The 17,464-nt window shown below is 48.2% G+C and overlaps 1 protein-coding gene across 2 annotated transcripts in view; it reads right to left on the reverse strand.

The window, feature by feature from the left end:
• TXLNG (taxilin gamma) overlaps positions 1-17,464 on the reverse strand; it is a 230,039-nt gene that overhangs the window by 59,505 nt on the left and 153,070 nt on the right. For both annotated transcript variants that reach the window (XM_063953939.1, XM_063953940.1), the window contains exons 4-5: positions 9,520-9,690; positions 7,626-7,820 (exon numbers count right to left, since the gene is read on the reverse strand). In XM_063953939.1, coding sequence (XP_063810009.1) covers positions 7,626-7,820; positions 9,520-9,690 — 366 coding nt within the window. The remainder of the gene's footprint in view (positions 1-7,625; positions 7,821-9,519; positions 9,691-17,464) is intronic.

A 17,464-nucleotide genomic window follows, 5' to 3' on the forward strand; every position in this document is an offset into this window, starting at 1 on the left:
GAATATATGGCAAACCGAGGTATGAAAGCATTCAGTAATTATAGAGAGCACATTTAACAAGGGTAGTAGCATGGAATGCCTGAGATCGTTCAAGTAGAAGACCATTCCGGGGCTGGGGCCCTTGGGCTTGAGATTGAGGGTGACATCTGATCTTGGGTTGATTCAGGGAGATCTTCAAAAATGCCGAAAGTTTTTAGTAGATCAGCCCCTTGCGTCGGGGTCTTGACTGTGAAAGTCTTCCCATTCTGCGTTACCTGCAGTAAGAAGGGGAAGCCCCATTTATATTTTATGGAATGGGCTCAGAGAACCTTGGTAATATGTGCTAGGTCTCTGCGCTTTTTGAGGGTAGAGGGGGCAAGGTCCTGGAACAGCTGTAACTGGGAGCCCGCATAAGATACCGCCGGTAGACCTCTAGCCGCCAGCATGACTCGCTCTTTGGTGGCGAAGTAATGAAAACGTATAATTACGTCACGTGGCGGTTGTGTCGGAGGCGGTCTAGGGCGGAGGGCCCTGTGGGCACGGCCCAGCTGGAGAAGGGCCTCGGGGACATCCGGCGTCAGTTGTAAAAAAAGGTTCTCCAGATACTCGGGGAGAGAGCTAGAGGACACACTTTCAGGGATGTTGCGGACTCGAATATTATTCCGACGATTGCGGTTGTCCATATCCTCTAGTTGTTCTTTGTACGCTTCCATATCTGCCCGAATATCCAAAAGTTCCTGTTCCACCACTGTTTGAAATTGGCAGACGTCGTCCACTTTGCGCTCCAGTGTATCTGTGCGGGAGCCCAAGTCGGCTATTTCGGATCTGAACTCAGTTAAAACCGACCTCATTTCTGACTGGATCGTTTTCGTAACGATAGCCACCACATCCTGAGTGGTCAGTGGGCTGCTGGAGGTGGCGATGTCAGCAGGATCAAAGGATTGTTCAGTTGATGGGGAGCTCCGGGTGGAGGAGCCGGACTTCTCCCAAGCACGCAGAATACTAGCTTTAGGTATCTGAGAGTTCTTGCGGTTCTTTTGCGACATTGTAAATAAGGCGCTTTGTATCAATGTAGTAGAGTAATGCAATATGTACGGCAAAGCCCCCTGTCACTTCGTGGTCGTTATGCTTAAGGAGCCATGAGCTCTATGTGGCTCAGCGAGCGGGGAGAGAAACTTGGTTTGGTAATAGGGTGCAGGTCACACTTGCAGGTCGCTCTTGCGGTGGGTAGGTGGGTTGAGGGCTATCTAAGCACCCGTACTGTGGGACCGCAGCTTTCCTCGTGGTTATCCGCCGGACTCAGGGCGAGGGGGGCAGCCAGGTGTGTACGAGGTAGGACAGGTCGTTATCCCGTCCTAGAGGCCCGTGGAGACCCGGGCAGGGTGTCCCAGGGAGCGGGGAGTGCCTATATTTGACAGGGAGGCACCACCACTGCAGGCTGGGTGAGAGCGACAGCGGGGACCAGCAATGAATGCAGCCCAGGAATGGAGGCCTTCCTTCCACTGATCGTAAATGTGAGAGTTTTAGGAGGGACTGTTGCTGCGTGCAGCCGGATCCCAAGAGATGCGGGGGACCAGGGATTCAATGCGGGGAGAGGGTGGAGGGTAGGCGAATCCGTGCCTCTAGAACGTGGGCTCCCCCCAGGTATACGGCTCAGGATGCTGTGACGTAGGAGGCCCAGGAGTCCTGTGCCGCCGGCCTCGGACAGGCTATTGCTCGCGGGGGTGAGAAAGAGGAGTCGCAGGTCCCGCGATAGGCAGCGGGCCGCGTGAGGACTCACCCGTCGGGTCCGAGGGCGTCCAGAGGCCGCTTCGTCCGTCAGAAGGTAGCGAGGGTGGCCGGGGACCTCAGCGGGATCCGGCAAGATGGCCGCCGCGCGTCTCCCTCGTCTGTCACGCCGGCTGGAACTCGTCGTCCACCGGGACGGTAAGCAGGGCTGAGGTACTACGGGTGCCTCCAGGCAATGCCCGCGGCTGTGAGGGGTCCAGGGAGCGGCACCAGTGGGCGTCGAGCAGTTTCGCGTCTCTGGGGGTCAGCGTCGGCAGCGTGCAGAAATCGAGGCCCCGGGCTAGGAGGAGTGAGTGGGCCGCAATCCGCAGGAGCTCCAATTTTGCTCCCCGACTCCGCAGCCCACACACGGACAACTCAGAGGGGGACGGAGGGTCTCCAGGTACCTCCTGGTATCAAGAAATATGCAGGAGAGTGGTATATTATTAGCAAGTGCTGCAGGAGCTCTCTGCATGCACATCCACTCTCTTCAGCAGTTAGGCCATGCCCCCCCCATATGCCTCTTTTAGTCGGCATCACCTGTCCAATTGCATGTTCCACAGGACACGTCTAGCAGAAATCGACATAGCGTTGACTCTAGAACCCAGTAGACCAACGTCTCTTTGAGCATGTCTTATATACAAGACAGCATCTTTTATATATCCTAGGGTCAATAACATGGTATCCTTATCTAGGGTTTCAATCTCCGCTGATAAGGTATCTGTCCACGCTGCTACAGCGCTATCAACCCCTGCCGACACAATCGCCGGTCTGAGTAGTGTACCAGAATGTGTGTAAATGGACTTCAAAGTACTTTTCTGCATGCTATCTGCAGGATCCCTGAGGGTAGCTGTATCTTGGTATGTCAGCGCTACCTTTTGGGTAAACGTGTCAACGCCTTGTCCACCCTAGGGGAAGATTCCCATCGTACCCTGGCCCTAGCAGGGAAAGGATACGCCATGAGAATTCTTTTGGGAAACTGCAGTTTCTTGTCTGGAGATTCCCGCTCTTTTTCACACAATTCATTTGGTTCATGAGAGGGGGGAAATGTTATCTCAGCTTTCTTCCCCTTAAACATGTGTACCCTCGTGACAGGGACAGATGGGTCATCAGTGATATGCAAAACATCTTTTATTACAATAATCATATATTGAATACTTTTCTGCCAGTTTTGGCTGTAACTTTGCATCATCGTAGTCGACACTGGAGTCAGACTCCGTGTCGGTATCAGTGTCTATTATTTTGGATAGTGGGCGTTTTGAGACTCTGAAGGTCCCTGCGACACAGGGACAGACATGGGTAGATTCCCTGTCTGTTCTCTAATCTTTTGTGCAATAAATTTACCTCAGCACTTAATTCCACATATCCAGTCAGGTGTCGGCGGAGACACCACACACACACACATTTGCTCCATCTCCTCCTTAGAAGAGCCTTTTACCTCAGACATGTCGACACACACGTACCGACACACCACACACTCAGGGAATCCTCTTATCTGAAGACAGTTCCCCCACAAGGCCCTTTGGAGAGACAGAGAGAGAGTATGCCAGCACACACCCAGCGCTAATACCCCAGGAAAAACACACAATGTGTTTACCCAGTAGCGCTGTAATACTATTATTTGCTGCCAATTATGTGCCCCCCCCCCCCCCTTCTCTGAAACCCCCTTTCACCGTGGATAAGCAGGGGAGAGTCCGGGGAGCTTCCTCTCAGCTGTGCTGTGGAGAAAATGTTGCAGGTGAGTGCTGAGGGAGAAGCCCCGTCCCCTCGGCGGCGGGCGTCTGTCCCGCTTAAATCTAATAAAAACTGGCGGGGGCTCTTTATATATACAGTGCCTAGCTGTATATATATCTCTTTTGCCAGAAATGAGGTTTATATTGCTGCCCAGGGCGACCCCCCTGTGCCCTTACAGTGACTGCCGTGTGTGAGGTGTGGGAGCAATGACGCACAGCTGCACTGCTGTGCATTACCTCAGTGAAGATCATGAAGTCTTCTGCCGCCTCTGAAGTCTTCTTTTTCTTCTCATACTCACCCGGCTTCTATCTTCCGGCTCTGTGAGGAGGACGGCGGCGCGGCTCCGGGACGAACTCCAGGGTGAGACCTGTGTTCTGACTCCCTCTGGAGCTAATGGTGTCCAGTAGCCTAAGAAGCAGAGCCTTGAAACTCACAGAAGTAGGTCTGCTTCTCTCCCCTCAGTCCCTTGATGCAGGGAGTCTGTTGCCAACAGGCTCCCTGAAAATAAAAAAACCTAACAAATATACTTTCTGTCAGGAAGCTCAGGAGAGCTCCCTGAAGTGCACCCATCTCCTCTGGGCACAGTATCAAACTGAGGTCTGAAGGAGGGGCATAGAGGGAGGAGCCAGTGCACACCAGATCTAAAGTCTTTCTTAAAGTGCCCATGTCTCCTGCGGAGCCCGTCTATCCCCATGGTCCTTACGGAGTCCCCAGCATCCTCTAGGACGTAAGAGAAAATAATAATAATACCTGCAGCGAGGGTTCTTGGACCCAGCAGAAGTTAGCCCCTTAGGGCTGAGAGGAAGGAGGGGAGGAAGAGTACCCATCTCTGCGCCCTCTTAGACTCTGCACCCAGGGCACATGCCCCCATAGCCCCCCCCTAGTTGCAGCCATGATTTTGGATGTCTAGTTGGAAACTAAAATGAGACTTCTGAAACCATCATTGGTCTATGCTAGTGTCTGAAGGGTAGAAACCTCAGTGTGGTTTCTGCACCCATTGCTAGAAGTCACAGCTAATGAAGAGCAACAGCGTTTCCCAACTGGCTGCTCCCTGACTAAGCAGGTGCAAAAGACTACGGCAGCATATAAACCTTGGCCATGAAGTACCAAGTGGTCTTCCTGGGTAAGTTATCAGTGAGAAGCTGTTCAGCTTACAGACAGTAGGGAGAGTACTACTAGTGTTGCAATGAGGTTGCAGCATATGTATAGTTGCTGGAGACATGATTAGCAGCACTGTGCAGGGGCTTTATTCCCATGCCTAAAGATTAGAGAGGACAGAGAAAGACATTTCTAGAGCTCATGTCAGGATAGGGTTAATAGAGTGATTTTTCACATGCCCTTGGTAAGGAACAGTGAGGTAGATGTATGAAGGCTCGTTGTGGAGAGTAGCAGTATCAGGGCCTTCATGTATAAATGCAGGGATGTGCGCAATTTGACTGGGGCACTTTGCTCTATGCACCACTGTCTATATAGGCGCTGCTATCTACAAGATAGTACACCGATATACAGGGCAATGTATGAACGGCCAGTTGCACTGACACCTGCAGCTATTGATTTAGACAGCTACAGGTGTCATTGCCCATACACAACAGCAGGGGCAGTGCTGTACCTGGCTGTGGCAGCTGACAGGCTCAGGGCTGCATGCAAGATCTCGTGCATGCCCAGTGAGCCGGCTGGGGAAGAGACAGCGCATCAGCACTAGGCTGATGCGCTGCGGCGGCTGACAGGAATCAGAGGGGGTTTTTTCCCTCACCCACTTCGGCAACTGTTTCCCGCTTAGCCTCAGTAAAGCTGGAAGAGATATACTGGCACGTTATGTGCCTGTATAATACATCCTCCTGAGTTTCCCTGAGGAGGCCCTGAGTGGAAGCTGGGAGTCGCAGGATTGCACCTGCTAACTCTGCTGGCACCTTGCAGAGGTAACGCAGACACCTTTCATAACAGCCAGTTTGGTCTAGGGCAGGGGTTCTCAAACTCGGTCCTCAGGACCCCACACAGTGCATGTTTTGCAGGTAACCCAGCAGGTGCACAGGTGTATTAATAACTCACTGACACATTTTAAAAGGTCCACAGGTGGAGCTAATTATGTCACTTTTGATTCTGTGAGGAGACCTGCAAAACATGCACCGTGTGGGGTCCTGAGGACAGAGTTTGAGAACCTGTGGTCTAGAGTTAATGTAGTACCTAACAAATAAAAGTATTTAAAAACACTGTATAAAAACAGCTAATCCTTCTTTAGTAGCATAGTCCTAATAGCAAAATCACCACAAGGGCACCTTGTGTCTGTACACTGACAGGTCTTACACCCTCTTGACTCTTGCAGTTAAGCAGCATACCATATACTATGCCAGACACAAACTTAGGATGAACATAAAGGGAGGGATGTTTTAACCTTAAAAATGTGGTCAAACAGTTTCCGGAGGTTTTCCTGCATTCTCCAAATGCACAAAGTGGTCCGCATCAGATATCACAGCACTGCTGCCCCCATAGAATACTATAGTGCTGCAATGTGCCAGTATACATCAAGCTCCAGAAAGCTGAACTTTTTAGAGCTTTATCTCAAAAAGCAAGGCCATCTGTAGATGGTGTTACCTATAGAAGCCTGCAGAGTTTTTTTTATAAGACGTGCCCCCAGGAGATCGGAACCCACTGCCCTGCCACGGCTTGCACATTCACTGGCTGATGGCCACACATGTACAGTAGGACTCTCAGGTCAAAAAAATGTAAGTCCACACACCACAGCACTTATCACTGCACATGGCGTTAATATAAGTGGCGGGATGTACTGAATTCTAAATGCGATGCTACATACATATCATCCCTAATTATTTATTCAACTATTTAAATAACACAGAATTTGTTTGGAGCATAACCAACACTGCGGCATAGAAGAACATGGCTACATCTGTACTTGTAGGTTGCATAGCATGAAGTGGTAGCATACACTTGGGTTTGGATCATTAAATCTACAAGCAAAAGGCCCACAGTCATTAGGTAGGGTGGTCTTCAGTATGCCGGCTGTCGGCATCCCGGCGCACAGTATACCGACGCCGGAATCCCGACAGCTGGCATACAGACACTTATTCTCCCTTGTGGGGGTCCATGACCCACCCCTGGAAGGAGAATAAAATAGCCACCGTGCCCGCAGCGTGGCGAGCGCAGCAAGCCCGCAAGGGGCTCATTTGCGCTCGCCACACTGTCGGTAAGCCGGCGTTCGGGCTCCCAGCGCCGGTATGCTGGTCGCCGGGAGCCCAACCGCCGGCATACCATACTACACCCATTAGGTCGACATAAAAACAATAGACAGCAGAAAAAGTTGACAGGGTCAAAAGGTCAACACAAAGTCTGACATGACAAAAGAGTGACACAAACGATTGATACAACATCTAAGTTTTTTTTGGTGATGTTTTCGCCATCACAGCACTTGGAACCCCACTTAGTTTACAGCTTCACTCGCCACACTTCGGGCCAGGTTACTACTCACAATCGTAGTCAATCAGGCTGGGGGTTAGGGAGCACTGCGCGCAAGGACACAGGACCTGTTCTGCACATGCGCACTGTCTCCTTCATCAGGTTAGCTTACAAGTCTGAATTAGGCCCTGTGTGCACTTTCCATCTATTATAAGTGGATCTAAAGAAATGGGATATTTAATACAAAAACTTTCTAAAACAAGCAAATAATTGCTGATAAGGTTATGTACCGGTAAACAATAAATCAAGCACATAACAGACTTATTATACATCACATACATCTCCAATATTCATTCTGAACAGGTGAGCATGAAGAGTGGATGAGGCCTGTGTGCACTCTCTATCCAGCAGAGCAATAGACTCTGGGCAGTAGGGTCACTAGGAGACCCTAGCACTGTCCCAGAATCTAGTGCCCATGCACAGGTCTCCAGGAAAATTACATAGCATCTATTATCCCAGTTATTTCTCTACTGTGCATGCACAAAAAGCTAGGAAAATGGCTGCTGCTACTGACGCAGGACTCTGGAGGGCAAGTATTGAAAAAAATGGGTGCAGGGTGTGGACCCTGGCGGCCTGTGTGCACCGCACACACTGCACCCATTACACAAACGCCAGTGGTTCTGAAACATATCAAAAAATGTGTTTTATTGCTGTAGAAAAAACAGATTACTTACCTCCTCTCGAAGCGCATACTGCTCAATAAGTTTTTTTAACTTATCCCCGAGTTCGATATTTTCCTGACGGAGCTTCGCATTGTAGACATCATGTTGCTCCATCTGTGCTTGGATTTCATTCAGCGTCATCTGGAAATGTGCAGTGGCTTCTTTACGCTCTTCCTCATATTCACGTGCCTGGTGCAGATTGTCTTCCTGTATCAAAGACTGCCGTCAGGGTATTATTTACCAGCTTAAACATTACATTTTGGGGTTATTCTGTACAAACCACGTTATTTAAGAAAGCCATATTTTTAAAGCAAGTAGACATATAATATTAAAATGCCTTTAGTGAATGTTGTACACTAGTAACTAAAATAGAAATGTATACTTGTATAAAATGGTTTTGACTACAAAGTGGGTAACATTACGGACTGAATGTGAAGTACAGAGAAAATGTAGTTCCACTGTACAAAAGTGGAAGCAAGGAAGAAGCAAGTAACTACAGACCAGTAAGCCTTACATCAGTAGTAGGGAAAGTAATGGAAAAACTACTAAAAGAAAAAGAGTTGTGGAATATCTTAAATCAAACAACTTACAGGATCCAAAACAGCATGGATTTACTGGTGGGAGATCATGCCAAACAAATCTTATTGACTTTTTTGACTCTGTGATGAAAATAATAGATCAAGGGGGAGCTGTAGATGTAGCATATCTAGACTTTAGTAAGGCATTTGACACTGTCCCACATCACAGACTGCTAAATAAACTTGAAAGTGTGGTGGTGGATTATAAAATAGTTAAATAGATAAGAAACTGGTTGCAGGCTAGGAAACAGACAGTTGTAGTAAATGGAGTGCAATCTATGGAGGGAAATGTTACCAGTGGAGCACCCCAGGGATCTGTACTCGGACCAGTTCTCTTTAATATCTTTGTTGGTGACATTGCAAATGGTATTAAAGGGAAAGTATGCCTTTTTGCAGATGATACAAAGATATGCAACAGGGTAGACACACCAGGAGGGGTAAAACAAATGATTGATGACCTAGCTAGACTTGAAAAATGGTCAAGAACATGGCAACTACAGTTTAATGCTAAAAATTGCAAAATCATGCACTTGGGTCTCAAAAACCCAAAGGCTAAATATAGTATCAAGGGTACTATAATGGAAACTACTGAGGAGGAAAGGGATTTAGGAGTCACTATTTCAAGTGACTTAAAGGCAGGAAAGCAATGCAGCAAAGCAATGAGAAAGGCAAGTCAGATGCTTGGTTGTATAGGAAGAGGAATCAGTAGCAGGAAAAGAAGTAATAATGCCACTGTATAGGTCATTGGTGCGGCCTCATCTGGAATACTGTGTCCAGTTCTGGAGACCATATCTCCAGAAGGATATAAATACATTAGAGAGTGTACAAAGAAGGGCAACTAAAATGGTGCATGGCCTACATCACAGAACTTACCCGGAAAGGCTAAAAGATCTTAACATGTATAGTATGGAGGAGAGAAGGGAAAGGGGAGACATGATAGAAACTTTTAAATATACCAAAGGTTTTCACAAAGTTCAGGAGGGAAACATTCTTCAAAGGAAGAGAAGTATTAGAACTCGAGGACATACACTGAAAGTGGAGGGAGGCAGGTTCAAGGGAAATTTAAGGAAAACTTACTTCACAGAAAGGGTAGCGGATAAGTGGAATAGCCTCCCATCAGAGGTGGTAGAGGCTAAGACTGTAGAGCAATTTAAACATGCTTGGGATAGGCATATGAATATCCTTACAAAGAATGAAGGATCAAAAAGGGTCGAGATTACCTAAAGGATAAAAAGTAAAAGGGGCAGACTAGATGGGCCAAGTGGTTCTTATCTGCCGTCAAATTCTATGTTACAGCTTGATCAAATGCTGTTCAGGTTACAGCTGACCTTTAAAGTTTTGTTGTGTCTCTGGAGCTCTCGGCAGAGCGACTCAAGCTTGCTACGTGCCAGGATAGCTTTGCTGTGCTCGCTCTGTAAGTGCACCTTCTCTTTCACCACTTGCGTCTGCTTCTTTTGCAAAACCTTCATCTGTTTCTGGAAGTTACGGCTCTCTTCCAACTAAATCAAATGTTATTGCAAGAGTAAGATTAAGAGTTTGTTACAGTCATATTATGCAGGCTACATCCAGTCAAATTAATGTTGTAGCTTGAAAGTTCAAAACATTACATGATTCAAGGTCTAGGTCAAGTCAGAAAAATGAAAGCAACTGAATATATGTAGGAATAGAGATAAGTGACAATAAAAAAAAAACCATACGCTTTCTGGTCTTCACAACGCAATAACTCTGCAACAAACAGAACCCTTGATTTAATACAATTGGCATTCTAAGAACATGTAATTTGTAAAATATGTATGATTTAATGTGATGTTTATTCTAATTGAATTAGGAAGGTGAATCCAGCCCATCAGCTATTTTGCCAGTGCTCAAACCTAAGCTTTGAAGTGTTTGGCAATCACACTGCTTACACACAGTAACAGAATGTGCCTTTTTACAGTATATTTTAGTGAACTGCAAGTATAATTACGTTTGGTATATGGAATCATTTGGTTGTTTAACACAATATACAAAAAAGCAAATGTGTAAAACCACAAGTCTGGTATTATATATTTCTCTAGCATCCATAAGGGATATTGGGGCAAACTAGTAAGATGGGGTATAGACGGGGTCCAAGGGAGCCACTGCACTTTAAATTTTCTTCACCGAGTGTGCAGGCTCCTCCCCTCTATGCCCCCTCCCACAGGCAGTTTAGAAAAAAAAGTGCCCTTAGGAGAGGATGCATATCTCTGCAGCTCCAGAGTTTTCTCCAATTTAATTTCAATCTTATTTTTTTCAGTATGCTGTCTGGGTAACAGCATACCTGCGCAGTGGAAGTTAGGGGGGAGGGGAGAGAGGGGCGGTCACCGGCCTTGCGAGGTGCAGAACCGTTTCCCCGCTGCAGGACCACCATCCTGAGGGGCTGTTTGTTCAGCAGGGCACTGCGCCTTGGCTGTCGCAGCATGCCGCACACCCCTAGCGCTGCCTGAAGGTGACATCGGTGGCGAGTACACACCGGGGGCTCCGCTAGGGGGGTCCCCGGTTCAAAATGCGGCTAATTACGGGCGCGATGTACAGGACCCTACCCTAGAGGGGTCCCGCTAGGATCCCCGTGACCACACTGGCACAAACATGCTTAACCAAGCACTTGTGTGAGGTTTTAAGCTTAGGGGAGACTTTGTCAGTATAAATATTGTGTATAGCTCTGGCGCCATTGGAGGGGGCGGAGTTTCCTCACAGTGGGACCAGCGGCATTTGGCACCTTCCTCTGCTTACAGAAGCCATCAGCAGCACACACTCAGCACTTCCTGCCTCAGAGACACACTGGAAACTGGTACAGGGTGTAGCTAAAGGGGGAGAGCCGCTGTTGTACACTATTCTCAGCCTATTCAGGACTGCATTTATTAGTGTTATTGTGATCACAGAGCTGACAGTCTCACTAAGGCTGTGCAGCTCCAGGTGTGCTGGTATTTCTCCCTCTATGTGTATCTCCTCTCACGTACAGTAGGAAAAGCAGGCTTGCATTATAACAGTCAGTGTGTAAGTGTGTTTGTTCTTACTATGAATATGGGTAAACACAAGCTGTACAGTATGTCACACTAGATTATCTCCATTATCTAATGACTCTGGGGGTCATTCCGACCTGTTCGCACGCTGCAGTTTTTCGCAGCGCAGCGATCAGGTCACTACTGTGCATGTGTATGTACCGCAATGCGCAGGCGCGTCGAACGGGTACAAAGCGGATCGTTGCTGAGCGATGGATTTAACTAAGAATCCATTCGCACAGCCGATCGCAAGGAGATTGACAGATAGAAGGCGTTTATGGGTGTTAACTGAACGTTTTCTGGGAGTGTTCGGGAAAATGCAGGCGTGTCTAAGCGTTTGCAGGGTGGGTGTCAGACATCAATTCCAGGACCAGACAGCTGAAGTGATCGCAAGGGCTGAGTAAGTTCAGACTTACTCAGAAACTGCACAAAATGTGTTTTTGCACAGCTCGGCTGCACATGCATTCGCACACTTGCAAAGCTAAAATACACTCCCCTATAGGCGGCGACTATCTGATTGCAGCACTGCAAAAAGTAGCTAGCGAGCGATCAACTTGGAATGACCCCCTCTGTTTCCTGTGATCAATGTAGTCAATCTTCACAAATTGGTGAAGAGGTTGGGGGAGAGGGTACAAAGCCCCACTGGTTAGGGTCTCTTAAAACAATGTCAGATAGGTCATCCCAGCTCACTGTTAATGTGCAGAAAACTCAGCTACTGCAACAAGCTGTGGCAGATTTAGCTGCTAGGCTGATGCACAGCCCCCCTCTCTCATGCAGGTCCCCCGAAGCGTGGTTTACCTGCTCTGCTTTCTGATACAGATGATGATGTCCAGGAGGATAGGGATGACCCGGATCCAGTTAGTAGGGATCTACTCAGGGTATTGAACCCCTCAATTTGGCTATAAGAGATGTGTTGCTGCTCCCTTTAGAGGACGCTTCTTCACAGTCTTTTTACTTTGTACAGAACAAGCCCAATGTCACTTTCCCTGAATCTCCAGAGTTAGAGGACTTATTTAAACAGGCCTGGAAGAATCCAGACAAAAAAAATTCCAAAGTGTCCAAAAAGTTTTTGCGGACTTTCCCATTTGCTCCTCAAGGTAGAAAATTTTGGGAGGAACTCCCTGGGGTGGATGTCTCCGTCTCTCGCCTGTCTAAGAATGCGGTGCTGCCTGCCCCGGGCTCCTTTACTATGAAGGATCCTGGTGATAGAAAGATAGAGACTACCCTAAAATCTATATACACTGCAGCAGGCCTTTCACAAAGACCGATTATTGCAGGTTACCCTTAGTTACCCTCCAGAAACACATTCAGGACACTACTCGTGTCCTCTGTGATTCCATCAAGGAGATGGGGAACATCAATGCTCGGACGTCGGCCATGGCGGCGTCGGCGCACAGGGCCTTGTGGTTGCCTCAGTGGATTGCAGACACAGAATCAAAACGTAATATGGAGTCCCTCCTTTTCTGGGGAATGGCTTTTTGGGATTAAGCTGGATGCCTGGATTTCCAAGGTTACTGCCGGGAAATCCACGTTTCTCCCCTCTGGGGCCCCGCCCGACGAGACGTTCCTATCCGGGACTGTCTGTCCAGTCCTTTTGGTCTTCACATTTCGATCAAAGGCCAGAGGTGCCTCCAATGCGGCTATAGGTACCAGAGGTAAGTCCAGGAAACCTGCAAGTACCAGTCCTCAGGAACAGTCCACCAGTTCTGCTTCCACTAAAGCCTCAGTATGGCGGTGCCAACCCACCCCGAGAGGATCTCGAGGTGGGAGCTCAACTGCGTCACTTTAGCCACGTCTGCCAGGATGCCTGGGTCAGGGAGCTCGTTTCTCAGGGCTACAAGCTGGAGTTCGACAGTACCCCCCCCCCCCCTTCCCCCCAATAATTATTCAAATCAAGCTTACCAGCTTTGGAGGATATGCAAGTTACGTTACAACAGGCTATCCAAAAAATTGGTCCAATCCCACTTCATTGTTCCGTATCTCTACCACAGCGCGGCAAGGGGTTTTACTCAAATCTGTTTGTGGTGCCGATGCACTACCCTTCAGCCTGTCAACAGCGCCGAGGGTGTTCACGAAGGTGATGGTGGAGATGATGCTTCAACTCCGGAGCCAAGGGATAAATGTAGTGCCTTATCTAGACGAGCTCCTGATAAAGGCAAGATCCAGGGAACTTTTGTTGCTCCATATCGACTGCACCACCAGTCTTTTGTCCGTCCATGAGTGGATCCTCAATTTACAGAAGTCCCACCTGGAGCCAACTCAGAGGCTCCTATTCCTGGGGATGTTGCTGGATACCGTGGCACAGAAGGTGTTTCTACCAGAGGACAAGGCGAGAACACTTCAGGAGATGGCCGTATGGGGCTCTGTCCTGCTCAAGTTTCCATCCATCTCTGCATCAGATTGTTGGGGAAGATACGAGGCGATCCAATATGGGAGGTTCCATGCCAGAACATTTCAATTTGATCTCCTGAGCAAGTGGTCCAGATCACATCTCCAGATGCACCGGATAATTTGGCTGTCACCTCAGGCCAGAATTTCCCTCCTGTGGTGGCTTCAGTCCTCCAATCTCCTGGAGGGCGGGAGTTTCGGAATTTAGAATTGGACCCTCCTCACGACAGATGAGAGTCTGCGAGGATGGGGAGCCATCACCCAAGGGGTGCAGTTGCAGGGCAGGTGGTAATCCCACGAAAGCCTCCTACCAATCAACATTCTGGAACTTTGGACGATCTACAATGCTCTGCTTCAAGAGTCTCCTCTGCTCAAGGATCGCGCGATCCAGGTACAGTCAGACAATGCCACGCGGTGGCGTATCTCAATCGACAAGGAGGGACAAAAAGCGGAGACATGCGAGAGCTGTCAAAAATACTCCTCTGGGCAGAAAGAAACGCAAGAGCCATGTCGGCAATCTTCATTCCGTCTGGTGTTAAAGAAGATCAACCAGTGGGGTTACCCACAAATAGACATGATGGCTTCTCGTCTCAATAAGAAACTTCCCTGGTATTGTTCGCATTTCAGGGACCCTCAGGCGAGGGTAGTGGATGCACTGGCGTCGCCTTGGCCGTACTGGCTGGTCTACCCGTTTCCTCCGATCCCACTACTCCCTAGAGTGCTAGAGTGGTGTAACTAGGGTGTCGCAGCCACTGCGGTCGCTTATAGGCGCACAGGGCTGCGGTGGCGCCGCCAATGATTGAGGCTGTTTTGGGAAGGAGGACACGGAGGGCACAGTGCGCGCCTCTCCTGTGTGTCCCTCCTGGGACTCCGGCGGCGTGTTTGTTAAATGAAGTGCCCGTTCGTGAGCTCTGATTGGCTCACGAACCAGCACTTTATTTGACAGACATGCCGCTGCCGCAGGAGTGACACACAGGAGAGGCACGCGCTGTGCCCTCCTTCCCAAAACGCACAGGAGCGGGGGAGGGGAGCGGGAGAGCTGGGGTACCTGGCACTGGGGGGAGCATATTTGGCACTGGGGGGTATGTTTGTAGCTGGCACTGGGGGGTATATGGGACACTGGGGGCATATGTGTGCGGAAATATCTGGCACTGGGGGGCATATGTGGCACTGGGGGCACAGCGCTAGCATCAAGCATTACCCCCTGGTTACAAGCACAACACCCAGCTCATGAAATCCCTGGCAACAAGCATTACTCCCTAGCAATGAGCATGACACCCAGTTCATGAAACCCCTGGCAACAAGCTTGAAACCCAGCACATGATACCTCTGGCAACAAGCATAACACCTACCGTATGAAACCCCTGGCAACAAGCATGGCACCCTGTGCATGAAAACCCCTGGCACCGTGCATGGAACCAAGAGCATGAAACCCCCGGCAACGAGCAGGTATTTTAAAAGTAATTGGAAGCCTTACCGTAGGACGTAATGTGTAATGGGCATTGCGGTGTGTGGCATAATGTATCACGGACATTGCAGTGTGTGTCATAATGTGTCACAGGCATTACGGTGTGGCATAGGGTATAACTGGCATTGCGGTATGTGTCACAGGCATTACGGTGTGTGGTATACTATATCACGGGTATTGTGGTATGTGGTATAATGTCTCAGGGGCATTGCAGTGTGTGGCATAATGCATCACGGACATTGCGGTGTGTGTTATAATGTATCACAGGCATTGTATGTGCTATAATGTATCAGGGGCATTGCAGTGTGTAGCATAATGTATAACGGGCATTGCAATGCATGTCATAATGTGTCACAGACATTACGGTGTGGCATATTGTGTCATGGGCATTATTGTGTGTGGCATAATGTCTAAGGAACATTGCAGTATGTGGCATAATGTATACTGGGCATTACTAGAAGGCTAAAGCGGTCAGGATTCAAAGTGTCCAGGCAATTCTGATTGCCCAGGATTGGCCTCGGAGGGACGTGGTACGCGGATCTTCTGGACATGTCCGTCGAAGACACTTGGCCTCTACCACTAAGAAGCGATCTTCAACAAGGACCGTTCGTTTACCCGGACTTACGGCGACTTTGTTTGACAGCATGGTGGTTGAGCAGAACATCCTAGCTCACAAGGGCCTGTCCACAAGAGTGACCCCACATAACCTCGCGGTCTACCGCTGACCGCAAAGTTCCCACCATTGGATACAATGGAGCGCCTATGCGCTACAGTGTATCTCGAGTGCGCCGCCTGATTGGCTGTGCGCGCCTGAGCTGTCAATCAGGAGAGTGCCATGACATGGCGCTCCCTGATTGGCTGAAGGGACCCTCTTTGACCGCAGTCACGGGGGGTCCCGCCAGTCGGGGAAAGGGGTCCCATGTGTAAACATGGGACCCCTTTCAGTGCGTGGTTCGGGTTCTTCAAGTACGTGGATTACAAACAAGAAGAGGACCGATCTACACTGGATTGTTGCGAGTATAATTTTATTTACAGGTACCCCGTGGATCCTACGTGGAGAAGGGGACCGACTCTTCGTGTCAACACAGGTAAAGTATGTATGTATGTATGTATGTCGGTGTGCATGTATGTAATAAAGTTATACTGTCACGCTGTGTGTGTACTGTTTTTATTTGGGTATTTTTTTTGTAGTAGAACTACAGGTACCAGTGGGCCCGTTTTCCCCCAGCATGCTGGGGAATTTTTGAACACTTTTGTGCTGTCCATGAAGTCGAATCCAGGCCGCCCACTATTCGTCAATTGGTCCGTTTTTCGACAGCGGGACTGTCGAATCCGTTATTTATTGAATATGTCGAATTCGGGTCCCGGCGGGAGGGTTTCTACTGTCGAATTGTGTCGAATTAAAAAACGGTCGCATTCCAGCAGGAATTCGACCGCAATTGCATATACCCCATAACATGTGCAGAGACAGATTTGGGTGGGGTGTGTTCAAACTCAAATCTAAATTGCAGTGTAAAAATAAAAGCAGCCAGTATTTACCCTGCACAGAAACAAAATAACCCACCCAAATCTAACTCTGCAAATGTTATATCTGCCACACCTGACGTGCACATGGTTTTGCCCAACTGCTAACAAATTTGCTGCTGCTATAAACTCTGAATTACCCCCAATACCAGGTCAACTTTATATCAACATTTGTACACAAGGCACACATTCTGTACTCTATAGTTCAAACACCATAGGTATCTACCTAAACCCCCCCCTTCCCGCAAACACACACAAAAATTTAAGGTCCCATAACAAAGTGACAACAACATAATTACTATATGCTAAGTGTGCAAAACTGGAAGGGTTTCCAATGTTTGTAGCAGTGAATTAATAAACTGTATATATCCAGAGATCTGTTACTGGCCTAGATGCTGGAATTCTTGGCTATGTACATCAGTATAGTAGAAGACTGCATATTCCAGTATGTATGTGATCCGGTCTTTAGGTCAACAGTAAGTCGACATGGTTTCTAGATCGACAGGGACTAGGTCGACATGAGTTTTTCACATTTTTTTTCTATTTTTTCATACTTAACGATCCACGTGGACTACAAATGGGAATGGTAACCTGTGCAGAGCGCATCGAGGCACCTTTCGCGAGCCATGCAAGGGGACACGGTGCACTAACTAGAAAACACCAAAAAAAACAAAACAAACTAATGTCAACCTTTTCTCATGTCAACCTAGAGTCCCTGTATAAAAAAAAATAAAAAAAAATTTGTGTGTGTGTGTATAATATTTATATTTATATATATATATATATATATATATATATATACACACACACACACACACACACACACATATACACACACACACACATATATACACACACACGTTATGGTAAGTA

The sequence above is a fragment of the Pseudophryne corroboree genome, chromosome 2 (genome assembly GCF_028390025.1).
Source record: "Pseudophryne corroboree isolate aPseCor3 chromosome 2, aPseCor3.hap2, whole genome shotgun sequence".
NCBI lineage: Eukaryota > Metazoa > Chordata > Amphibia > Anura > Myobatrachidae > Pseudophryne > Pseudophryne corroboree.